This window comes from Theropithecus gelada, chromosome 6, assembly GCF_003255815.1.
Source record: "Theropithecus gelada isolate Dixy chromosome 6, Tgel_1.0, whole genome shotgun sequence".
NCBI classification, from domain to species: domain Eukaryota; kingdom Metazoa; phylum Chordata; class Mammalia; order Primates; family Cercopithecidae; genus Theropithecus; species Theropithecus gelada.
The window spans coordinates 129,122,529-129,135,673 of record NC_037673.1 but is presented as its reverse complement, the minus strand read 5'-3'; the positions used below and the strand labels follow the sequence as shown (position 1 = coordinate 129,135,673).

The window sequence follows — 13,145 nt, the reverse complement described above, 5'->3', positions numbered from 1 at the left end:
GCGGAGCTTGCAGTGAGCTGAGATCCGGCCACTGCACTCCAGCCTGGGCGACGGAGCGAGACTCCATCTCAAAAAAAAAAAAAAAATAGCAAACCAATAATTAAAGAAATTCAAATGTTAAACTATAAAAGATTCACGTAACGAAAAACCAGTGAAGGAGGAACAGAAGAACAGAAAGACAATACGACGTATTAAAAAACAAAAAGCAGGCTGGGCATGGTGGCTCACACCTGCAATCCTAGCACTTTGGGAGGCTGAGGAGGGAGAACTGCTTGAGCCCAGGTGTTTGATACCAGCCTGGGCAGCATAGAGAGATCCCGTCTCTATCAAAAAAAAAAAAAAAAAGCAGGGCATGATGGCACACGCCTGTGGGCCCAGCCACTCAGGAAGCTGAGGCAGGAGGATGGCTTGAGCCCATGAAGTTGAGGCTGCAGTGAGCCACGTTTGTATCATTGCACTCCAGCCTGGGTGACAGAGTGAGACCCCATCTCAAAAAAGGAAGGAAGAAAGGAGGGAAGAAGGGAGGGAGGGAGGCAGGGAGGGAAGGAAGGAAGGAAGGAGGGGAGGAAAGAAGGAAGGGAGGGAGGGAGGGAGGGAAAGGGGCAGGGAGGAAGGAAGGGAAAACAAAAAGAAAAATGGGATACTTACATCTAATATTATCAATAATAACGTTAAATGTGAATGGGCTAAACAATTGTATTAAGTCTGCTAGGGCTGCGTAATGGACTGAATGTTTATGTCCCTCCCAAATTCGTATTTTTTTTTCTTGTTTGTTTTTTGTTTTTGAGACGGAGTCTCGTTCTGTCGTCCAAGCTGGAGTACAGTGACGCCATCTCGGCTCACTGAAAGCTCTGCTTCTTGGCTTCAAGAGAGTCTCCTGCCTCAGTCTCTCGAGTAGTTGGGTCTACAGGCACGTGCCGCCACGACCGGCTAATTTTTGTATTTTTAGTCGAGACAGGGTTTAGCCATGTTGGCCAGGCTGGTCTTGAACTCCTAACCTCAAGTGTTCCTCCTGTCTTAGCCTCCCAAAGTGCTGGGATTACAGCACTGAACTATCATACCCTGTTGCAAATTCATATTTTGAAACCCTAACCTGCAATGTGATGGTATTTGGAGATGAGACCTTTGGGAGGAAGTTGGGGCTCTCAGACGTCATGAAGGTGGGACCTTTGTGATGAAATTAGTGCCCTTCTAAGAAGAACTTGCTCCCTATCCTCAGCTTATTCTGTGAGGCAAGTATCACCCTGATGCTCTAACCGAGAGAGACAGAGAGCGAGACAGAAAAGAAAACAAGGTTGGTTTTAACATCTAAAAATCAATATGTATCTGATAAAGGACATAAACACATTTTATCAGAAAAAGCATTTGACAAAATCACACACTTTTTCATAATAAAAAACACTCCACAAACTAGAAAATTTTCCGGTGTAAAGCGCATTTATGAAAAACCTGCAGATAACATCAGACTTAATAGTAAATGATCAAATGCTTTCCACCTGAAATCATCAATAAGACAAGAATGTCTGTGTTCACCAGTTCTGTTCAACAATGTACAGGAGAGTCTAGCCAGGGCAATTAGGCGAGAAAAAGAAAGAAAAAGCATCCAGGTTGGAAAGAAATCATATCGTCTTTATTTGAAGATGATATGATTTTCTATATAGAAAATCTTAAGGAATCCACTAAAAAAAAAGTTTAGGAAAGTTGCAGAGTGCAAGATCACTGTACTATAAAAGTCAATTTTATTTCTGTACACTATAATGAATAATCTGAAAATGAAATTAAAAAAACAGTTTCATTTACAACAGCATAAAAATAATAAAATATTTGTTACAAAAATTAGCCGGATATGGTGGCACATGCCTGTAATCCCAGCTACTCGGGAGGATGAGGCAGGAGAATCGCTTGAACTCGGCGGGGAGGTGGAGGTTACAGTGAGCCGAGACTGTGCCATTGCACTCCAGCCTGGGCCACAGATTGAGACTCCATCTCAAAAAACAAACAAAAAATAAAATATTTGGGAAAAATATTAATATAATGAAAAAATGTAAAATGTATACATTGAAAACTACAAAACATCACTAAAAGAAATTAAAGAAAACCTAAATAAATGGAAAGACATTCTGTGTTCATGGGTAGGAAGACTTAAATTGTTAAAATGGTAATACTCTCCAATTTAATCTATATATTTTGCATAATCCCTGTTAAAATTCCAGCTGTCTTTTTGCATATATTGACAAAGTCTTCCTGAAATTCTTAAAGAAATTCAAGGGATTCAAAATGGCCAAAACAATCTTGAAAAAGAAGAAAGTTGGAGGCCCCACCCTATCTAATTTCAAAACTTACTACAAACATAAAGTAGTCAAGACAGTGTGGTATTGGTATTAGGATGGACTATACATCAATGGACTAGAATTGAGGGTCTAGAAACCAATGCTTGCATTAATGATCAGTTTAACAAAGGTGCCAGTTCAATGGGGTAAAGAATAGTTTTTTCAGACAAGATTAGGCTCATTCAGGGTGGTATGGCTATAGACAAGAATAGTCTTTTCAGCAAATGGTTCTGGGACAGCTGGATATTCACATACAGAAGAATGAATTTGAATCCCTCCATCACGCTGTATACAAAAAGTAACTCAAAATAGGGCCAGGCACGGTGGCTCATGCCTGTAATCCCAGCACTTTGGGAGGCTGAGGTGGGAGGATCACCTGTGGTCGGGAATTTGAGACCAGACTGACCAACATGGAGAAACTATCTCTACAAAAATACAAAATTAGCCTGCTGTGGTGGCTCATGCCTGTAATCCCAGCTACTCAGGAGGCTGAGGCAGGAGAATCGCTTGAATCCAGGAAGCAGAGGTTGCCGTGAGCTGAGATCGCGCCACTGCTCTCCAGCTTGGGTGACAGAACGAGACTCTGTCTCATAAACAAAAAACAAACAAACAACACCAAAAAAAACCCCACAAAATAGATTATAGACCTGAATGTGACAGCTAAAACTATAAAACTCTAGGTAAATCTTCATGATCTTGGGTTAGGAAATGGTTTCTTACATATGTACCAAAAGCATAGTGACAAAAGAAAAAATACGTAAATTGGACTTGATCAAAATTTAAAACTCTTGTGCTTCAAAGGATGATACCAATAAAGTAAAAAGAAAACCCACAGAATGGGGGAAAATATTTGCATGTCATATACTTGTAAAGGGCTTTGCATTCAGAATATATAGAGAACTCTTACAACTTAATAATGAAAAGACAAATAAAATGGTCAAAGGATTTGAATGAACATTTCTCCAAAGAAGTTATACAAACTGCAAAAGCACATGAAAAAAATGCTCAACATCATTTATGATCAGGGAAATGAAAATAAATAAAAACTCCAGCAAGATACTACTTTACACAAAAGTGAGTGTTGGCAAGGATGTGGAGAAATTGTAAACCTTACATGTTACTGGTGGGAATTTAAAATGGTGCACTACTGTGGAAAACAACTTGGCAGTTCCTCGAAATGTTAAACATTAGCATTACCAAATGATCCAGCAATCCTACTTCTAGATGTGTAACCAAGAGGAAGGAAAACATAGGTTCATACAAAAACTTGTAGCAGCATTATTCATGATAGGCAAAAGGTAGAAACAAACCAAATATCCATCAATGACAAATAGGTAAAAAACATATTATAGCCATACAATGGAATATTATTCAGCCATAAAAAGTAACAAATTGCTGATATATGCTACAATAGGGATAAAGTTTGAAAACATTGTAAGTGAAAGAAGTTACTCACAAAAGGTTGCATATTGTGTAATTTCATTTATATGAAATGTCCAGAATAGGCAAATCCATAGAGATAGAAAGTAGATTGGTGGTTGTCTAGGTCTGGGATGTTGGCAGTGGGGTGGGAGGAGGGTTGCAGAGAGCAAGTGGGAGTGGCTTATGAGTGTAGAGTGTCTTTTTGAAATGATAAAAATGTTCTAGGTTATGGATGCACAACTCCATATATAGTAGGAACTATTGACTTGTACAATTTAAATTGGTGAATTGTATGGTATGGTGTGTAAATTATATCTCAGTAAAGCTTGTATGTGTGTACATATATAAAATATTGAATGGTGATAGGTACTATGGAGAAATATAAAGTAGGCAGGGAAAAAAAGAAGAGTTGGGGCTGAAGGTTGGAGTTTTAAATAAGGAAATCATATTTGGATTCACTGGGATTATGTGAACAAAGACTTTCTGGAGGAGGTGAGTGGGTCAGGTGGTTATTTAGGGAAAGAACTTTCTAGGCTGCCTGGGTTTGGACCTGGGCTCTGTCATTGTTTGAATGTATGACCTTGGAAAAGTTATTTAATGGTCCTGTGCCGCCATTACTTTATCTGTAAAATAATAATAAATAGTATCTATTTCAAAAGGTTATTGTGTGGATTAAATGAATTTAAAAAAGAAAGCATGTAGAACAGTACACTGGCACTATGTAAAATGCCTTATCATTATTTTCATCAGTTCCTACTGCAAGCTCACAGCCCTTGCATGCTAAGATGGAAGCACGACGGGAATGTTGGATGATACAAGGAGGCCAGGTGGGGCTGGTGCAGAAGAAGCAAGAGGGAGGATTGTAGGGCTTGTGGCTTTAGCTTTGTAAGATGGGAAATCAATGGAGGGTTTTGAGCAGAGAAAAGAGAAGATCTGATTCATGTTTTAGCACCAGCACTCTGGCTCTTGTCCAGCACACTGAAAGGGGACAAGGACACAATCAAGGAAACCAGTTCTAAGCGACTGTTGTAATGCATGTGAGAGACGATGGTGGTGGGAGAAGTGGCCAAATGGTTCCACTACGAAGACAGATACAACAGGCTGTATTTCAAGATACAATATTCATACACATGAAAGAGCTTGCAGTTTTGACCTGAGCAGTTGTCGGAATTAAGCTCCTACATATTGAGACGAAGGAAGTCTGGGAAGAATGAGAGGGAGCCCTTTTTAATTTTTTAATGGGGGTGGAGTGGGGTAGTGGGACGACTGATGGGGGATCAAGATTTCAATTCTGGACATGACTAACTTGAAATGCCCATTACACATTCAAGTGGACTGGAAAGAGGATGGACGGATCATTGGTTCTTTGACCAACACGTATAAAAATCCCACTCTGTGCCAGGCTCTGTGTAGGCTCTGGAGATACATGTGAAAATACTAAACAACCTCCTTAAGAGCTCACTTTCTAATGGTAAGACCGGTCATGAGGAAGTTAGCAATCAAGCGAGGTCAGGTAGGTGAGGTCTTTAACTCTTCGGATGAGAGAAAATCTGCAATTGCTATTACTGATTTTAACATTCCGGGTATTGCAACGACCAGCAGACGGGCCTAAGAGCTGCTACTCCTCCCAACCCGGGGCTGCCAGGTTATCTCCGCCTCAGTGCGGGCCACATTTCTAGCGCAGCAGAATGGTAGCATTGCGCACGCGCGGCCTCTGTCTGGAGTCCTAGGAGATGGACTCGGAAAGCCTCCGCGCAGGCGTAATTCAAGGGCCATGAGAGTCTGAGACTGGGCTTGGGGCGGGGCGAGCTCGGAATGCGGCTGCGCACTGGGCGCTCTCGCCCGGGAAGCCGCAGTCTCGAGGGCGCTAACGAGGTGCTTCGACAGTCTCTGGCCAGCCTTTCTGCGCACCCGGTGTCGTTGCGCCGTACCCCGGGCGGGGACGTCCGCCGGGCACGGGAGGGAGCCAAGATGCCGGTGAGGAGAGTCGCTTCGCCTCTGGGGTTTCTTCTCATCCTCGCGGCCTGGCCCGGGGGCGCGGCCGTTGCCATGGAGGCGCGGAGCAGGCTGGCTGCCTGGGTGGGGCGGGGCAGGCTCGGCCGTGCGGCGGAGGTGGTTGGAGAGCCTGGCTAGTCAGCCCAGGGGCCGCGGACGTCCGGCCGGCCTCGAGAGGGGCCTGGGGCAGGCCCTGCTGCCCTCGTCGCTGCTGCGTCCCGTGGGGCCTGCGCCGCTTATCAAAGAGGCGCTGTGCTGGAGGTTGCTCTCTGGCTCGCAGCCCTGCCTGCTGAGCGGGGCGTCTGGGGGTGGCCACGGAGGGTCTCTTTGGATGCTCCACAGCTCGTTAGGCCTTTGCGCCTCGGAGCAAGCTCAGGGAGGCAGCGGAACGAAGGCTGCCTGCCCCTATTCCGAGCCCCAGACTCCGACTCTCCTAGCCTGGAGCTGTCATTTCTCTTGTGGCGCTTTAGCTTATGATGCAGAATGAAACCTGTAGGTGTCTTTGTGTGTGTGGCGGTGTTGTTTATCTTCCAGGATTTCACAGATTGTTATCGTGAACTTAATAATGGGGCCTTGTAAGACCCCTTGTTAGGGGTCATGGAGGAAAATTGAGCCATGGCCGCTTATTTAGTGGTTGTGAAGCCTGGCATAATTATTTAATCTGTCTGGGTCCTTAGTGCCCAAGTAAACTTTACCTCATGGGGTTGTTATCCGCGTGAAATAATGCACAGGAGACTAGAAGGACAGTGCTTGACATTTAAGATTAAACGCTCTATATTTGTACCTGTTCACTGCTTTCAAGTTTTTAATTCAATAAATATTGGGCGCCAACCACGTGCTAGGCCTTGAAGATACAACACTGAGCAAAACCAGTCAGGTTCTTGAACCTGGAAAGAGAGAGGCTTGCCTTCTTGGGCAGAGGTGAAAATCATACGTATTTGCAGAAATAAGACACAAAACCTTAATGAATGAAGTGGGTGGGTGTCCTACAATAGAGAGAAGTAGATTCTGGTGAATTGGAAAATATTGCCATGTAAGATTGATGGTCTGCAGATGATAACAGGTCATTTTTTTTTTCCTCCCAAGGAGAGACTTTAGAAATCATTTTTGTGAAATTTCTTAATTTTAGCAACTAATTCAGAAGCTCTTTAAATACTATGAACCAAACAAAAGAAATTTGTGGGCTGAATTCAGCCTCTTGACTACCTGTTTGCAACCTCCAGTGCAGACAGAAAGACGTTAATCAAGGAACAAGCAAAAGTAAAATTTGTGTCCAGGAAGGGGAGAGCAGGTGCTTTCTGAGCCTATAAGAGTATTTGACCTAGTCAGGAAGTCTTCCCAGGTGAAGTGGCTGTTGAGTTCTGAAGGATAAGTAGATGTTAGCTAAATGAAGAGGCCACTGAAGATGGTTCTAGGTGGAAGAAACAGCGCATGGAAAGGCCAGTGGTGAGGAGCCTGGTGACAAGAAAAGGCCAAGAAGCTCAGTGTGGCTGTGGCATGGATGAGCCAGGCAGAATATCTTGTGAAATAAGCCCAGAGAAGCAGACATGGGTGGAAGCCAGACCTTACAGACCACCTTAAGGATTCTGGTTTTTGTCCTGAGATCTATGGGAAACCACTGAAGAATTTTTAAGTAGGAGAGTGACATGATTAGATTTGTGTTGACACTGACTGCTATTTGGAGAATAGGCAGTAGGGCAATCTAATTAGATTCAGGAATATAGTTAGGAGGCAGTAATCCAGGGCCAAGATGATGGTAATTTAGACTAGTGTGATGAAGGCAGAGATAGATAGAAGTGTACTGTACTGATATAATCTGTTACTTGTCAGTGACAATGTCAAAGTCAATGACAATGGCTTATATTTGTTTCTCTTTAATGCTTAGAAGAGAATCTGAAACAGTAGGAATTTAACAAGTATCTGTTCAACTAAACTGTCCTTTTCACTTCAATAATAGGATTGTGTTTCATTATATTTTCTTAATCATAAAATTTCAGAAATAGCTGGGTGCGGTGGGTCACGCCTGTAATCTCAGCACTTTGGGAGGCCGAGGTGGGTGGATCACTTGAGGTCAGGAGTTTGAGACCAGCCTGGCCAACAAAATGAAACCTCATCTCTACTAAAAATACAAAAATTAGCTAGGCATGGTGATGGACGCCTGTAATCCCAGCTACTGGGAAGGCTGAGGCAGCAGAATCGCTTGAGCCTGGGAGGCAGAGGTTGCAGTGAGCCGAGATCATGCCACTGCACTCCAGCCTGGGTGACAGAGTGAGACTGTCTCAAAAATAAGAAAAAAACATTCAGAAATGGAAACTACATGCACAAATGCTCATAAGGTTAGGTAATATAAGGCATTTTTCTTTGCCATTAGACTTTCATTTCTGTCTTTATCTTATTGTTGTCTTCTGTAGAGAAGGCATATATGGATATATTACATAATAAAAACCATTTTACAGATGCATGATAGGGGATAAAACTAAAGTCTCAGGGGGAAACAGAGTTCCTACTATATTCTTGAGTTAAAGTTGTTAACCATAGTCACATGTGTTTTTCTACAGGCAGGAAACGCTGGGTCAGAGACTTTTGTGCAGAAAGACAATCTAGAATATATTGGTTCAGTTTCTGCTTGTACAGCCTTTGCCACAAATGTAAACTAGATTTTCTCTCCCTTTTATGTTTTAAAAGAAACTATTTTCCTTTTTATATCTTTTAATAAACTTTTCACCTATATGTAAGATCTTTAATTGCATTTAACAAATACTTACGAAGTGTTTAATGTGTGCGAGGCACTGAGGTGGCAAAGTAGCCTTTTAAAATTTATACATTTAATCTGTTGAGGGTAAAAATAAATGTTCTTTTCATTATTTGTAAATATTATCTCCAACAGATCAATAAATCAGAGAAGCCAGAAAGCTGCGATAATGTGAAGGTTGTTGTTAGGTGCCGGCCCCTCAATGAGAGAGAGAAATCAATGTGCTACAAACAGGCTGTCAGTGTGGATGAGATGAGGGGAACTATCACTGTACATAAGACTGATTCTTCCAATGAACCTCCGAAGACATTTACTTTTGATACTGTTTTTGGACCAGAGAGTAAACAACTTGATGTTTATAACTTAACTGCAAGACCTATTATTGATTCTGTACTTGAAGGCTACAATGGTAAGTGAATATTTACTTTTTAAAAAACACCCTTATTGAGACATAATTAACGTGACATAAATTCACCTATTGCAACTGTACAGTTTGATGAGTGTAGTAAATGTATACAGTTATGAAACCATCATCACAATCCAGCTTTAGAACACCATTGTCATCCCCAAAAGTTCCTTTATGTCCGTTTGCAGACCCACCCCCAAGCAACCGTTGATCTGCTTTCTGTCACTGTAATTTTGCCTTTTCTTGAAATGTCATATAATATGTCACCTTGTTTATCTGTTTTCTTTCACATCAAATAATGTTTTTGAAGTTTATCCTACTAGGATTTTCGTAGGGATTGTGTTGAATTGTCATTCTGACAATATTGAGTCTTCCATTCCATGAACATGATACTTCTCTCCATTTAAAACGTTGAAACATTAATTAATTATGGACAGGGTCTTGCTCTGTTGCCCAGGCTGGAGTGCAGTGGTGCGGTCATAGCTTACTGCAGCCTTGAACTCCTGGGCTGAAGCTATCCTCTCCCTTCTGCCTCCTAAGTAACGAGAACTACAGCTGTGCACCACCACACCTGGCTAATTTTTTTGTTTTTGTAAAAACTAAGTCTTGCTGTGTTGCTCACTCAGGTCTCGAACTCCTAGGCTCAAGGAATCTCCTGCTGAGGCCTTTCAAAGCACTGTGATTTCCCATGTCAGCTACCATGTCCAGCTTCTCTCCATTTATTTATGTCTTAATTTCTCTCATCTGTATTTTATTTAGTGTACAAGTCTTGTACTTGTTTTGATTAATTTATTCCTAAGTATTTTTTTGATGTTATTGTGAATAGGATTGCTTTCATAATTTCAATTTTGGATTGTACGTTACTAATATATAGAGATGAACTTGATTTCTTTAGGTAGCTTTTGTGATAAAATTCAAATATCAAATTTATGATTTTACAGTTCATAGGTTTTTAGTTCATTTACAATGTTGTGCAGCTGTCACCACTGTCTGTTTCCAGAACATTTCTATCACTCCAAAAAGAAACCCTGTATCCATTAGCAGTCACTCCTAATCCATTACCACCTCCCTTCCCCCAACCCAGCAACTACTAATTTGCTGTCTGTATCTATTCTATGAGTTTGCCTGTTCTAGACATTTTCTGTAAATGGAGTTATATGCTATGTGGCCTTTTGTGAATAACTTATTTCACTTACAGTGTTTTCAAGCTTCATCTGTATTGTAACATATAAATGTATATCAGCAATTCCTTCTTTTTTTTTTTTTTTTTTGAAACAAAGTCTCACTCTGTCACCCAGGCTGGAGTACAGTGGCGCAATCTCCACCTCCCGGGCTCACGCCATTCTCCTGCCTCAGCCTCCCAAGTAGCTGGGACTACAGGCGCCCGCCAATACACCCGGCTAATTTTTTGTGTTTTTAGTAGAGACGGGGTTTCACAGTGTTAGCCAGAATGGTCTCGATCTCCTGACCTCGTGATCTGCCCACCTTGGCCTCCCAAAGTGCTGGGATTATAGGCGTGAGCCACCGCACCTGGTCTTTTTTTTTTTTTTTTTTCTTGCGGCAGAGTGTTGCTCTGTCACCCAAGCTGGATTGTAGTGGTGTGATCTTGGCTCACTGCAACCTCTGCCTCCTGGGTTCAAGTGATTCTCCTGCCTCAGCCTCCCGAGTAGCTGGGGCTACAGGTGCCCGCCACCGTGCCCAGCTAATTTTTGTATTTTTAGTAGAGATGGGGGTTTCACTGTATTGGCCAGGCTGGTCTCGAACTCCTGACCTTGTGATCCACCCGCCTCGGCCTCCCAAAGTGCTGGAATTACAGGTGTGAGCCACTGCACATGGCCAGCAATTCATTACTTTTTATGTCTGAATAATATTGTATAGATATATTTTGTTTATCCATTTATTAGTTGATGAACATTTGTTGTTTCTGCTTTTTAGCTATTACAGATAATGTTACTTTGAACATTCTTTTACAGATTTTTGTGTGAAAATATGTTTAGTTTTTCTTGGGTATATATACCTAAGAGTGGAATTACTGGGTCACATGGTAACTCTTTAACGTTTTGAGGAGCTGCCAAACTTTTCTACAGTAGCTACACCATTTTCTCTTCCCATCAGCAATGTGTGAGGTTTCTGATTTCTTCACATCTTTGCCAGCACTTGTTATTATCTTTTTGATGACTGCCCTCTTAGTACCCACAATTGATTTTTGTATATTGACCTTGTATCCTGCAACTTTGCTAAACTTGCTTATTAATTCTAGTACTTTTTTTATGTTTTGGATTTTTTGTAAATTTTGTAGGATTTTCTCCATGTAAGAATATGTTGGCCAGGCACAGTGGCTCACACCTGTAATCCCAGTACATTGGAGGCCAAGTCAGGCAGATCACGAGGTCAGGAGTTCAAGACCAGCCTGACCAACATGGTGAAACCCTGTCTCTACTAAAAATGAAAAAAATTAGCCAGGCATGGTGGCACATGCCTGTAATCCCAGCTACTTGGGAGGCTGGGACAGGAAAATCACTTGAACCCTGGAGGCGGAGGTTGCAGTAAGCCAAGATCACGCTACTGCACTCCAGCCTGGGCGACAGGGCGAGACTCTCTCAAAACAAACAAAAAAAATGGGCCGGGTGCGGTGGCTCACGCCTGTAATCCCAGCACTTTGGGAGGCCGAGGCAGGAGGATCACGAGGTCAGGAGATCAAGACCATCCTGGCTAACATGGTAAAGCTCCATCTCTACTAAACAAAACACAAAAAATTAGCCGGGTGTGGTGGCGGGCGCCTGTAGTCCCAGCTACTCGGGAGGCTGAGGCTGGAGAATGGTGTGAGCCCAGGAGGCGGAGCTTGCAGTGAGCCGAGATCGCGCCACTGCACTCCAGCCTGGGCAACAGAGCAAAACTGTCTCAAAAAAAAAAAAAAAAAAATGTCGTTTGCAAGTAAAGACAGTTTTTACTTTGTCCTTTCCAGTTTCCTTAAATTTATTTTTGTTACCTGATAGCACCTGGAGACTAGAACCTCCAGTAAATGTTGACTAGAAATGGTGAGGGTGGACATTTTGGTCTTGTTCCTGACCTTAGGGAAACTGCATTCATTCTTTCACCAGTATGATGATGTCTGTAGATTTTAACAGATATCCTTTGTAAGTTTGAGGAAGTTCCCTTCTGTTCTTAGTTTGCTGAGAGTTTTTGGATTGTATATTGGATTTTGTCAAATATCATTTTTTTCTGCACCTATTGAAATAATCTTTTTTTTAAAGGTTTGTTAATATGGTAAATGACATTGATTGATTTTTGAATGTGAAACTAGCTTTGCTACTTGGTCATGATGCATTGTTCTGTTCATATATTGTTAGATTTATTTGCTAAATTAAAAAAATTTTGGCATCCATGTTCATGACGGATGCAAGTATGTAGTTTCCTTCTAATGCCTTTTTCTGGTTTGGGTATTGTGATAATGCTAGTTTCATAGAATGAGTTAGAAAGTATCCCCTTCTTTTCAGTTTTCTAGAAGAATTTGTTTAGAAGTGGTATTATTTCTTAAATGTTTGGTAGAATTCATCAGTAAAGCCATCTGGGCTTGAAGTTTTCTTTGTGGGAAGGTTTTCGACTATTGATTCAATTTCTTTAATAGACATAAGACTATTCAGGTTATGTATTTTTTCTTTTCCTTTTTTAGTCAGGGTCTCACTCTGTTACCCAGGCTGGAGTACAGTGGCATAATCACAGCTCTCTGCAACCTCCACTTCCTGGGCTTAAGCAATCCTCCCACCTCAGCCTCCCCAATAACTGAGACTACAGGTGTGTGCTACCATGCCTGGCTAATTTTTTTCTATTATTATTATTTTTTTCTTGAAACAGGGTCTGTATCGCCCAGGCTGGAGTGCAGTGGTGTGATTGTGGCTCCCTGTAGTCTCTACCTCCCGGGCTCAAGCAATTCTCCCACTTCAGCCCCCTCAGTAGGTGGGACTATATGTGTGTGCCACCACACCATGCCCAGCTAATTTTAATTTTTTTTTTTTTTTTTGGTAGAGATAAGAAACTATGTTTCCTAAGCTGGTCTTGAACTCCTGTACTCAACCAGTCCTCCCATCTCAGCCTTGCAAGTCACTGGGATTACAGGCATGAGCTACCATGCCTGGCCAGGTTATCTATTTTTTCTTTTTTTTTTTTTTTTTTTGAGACGGAGTCTTGCTCTGTTGCCCAGGCTGGAGTGCAGTGGCGCAGTCTCGCCTCACTGCAGCCT

General features: G+C 42.0%; 1 protein-coding gene across 3 annotated transcripts in view; it reads left to right on the top strand.

Annotated features, from left to right (window-relative positions):
• Nucleotides 1-5,504: 5,504 nt before the first annotated feature.
• Nucleotides 5,505-13,145, top strand: part of KIF3A (kinesin family member 3A) — a 44,189-nt gene continuing 36,548 nt past the window's right edge. For all 3 annotated transcript variants that reach the window (XM_025388771.1, XM_025388773.1, XM_025388772.1), the window contains exons 1-2: nt 5,505-5,729; nt 8,635-8,908. In XM_025388771.1, coding sequence (XP_025244556.1) covers nt 5,568-5,729; nt 8,635-8,908 — 436 coding nt within the window. In that variant the 5' untranslated portion in view covers nt 5,505-5,567. The remainder of the gene's footprint in view (nt 5,730-8,634; nt 8,909-13,145) is intronic.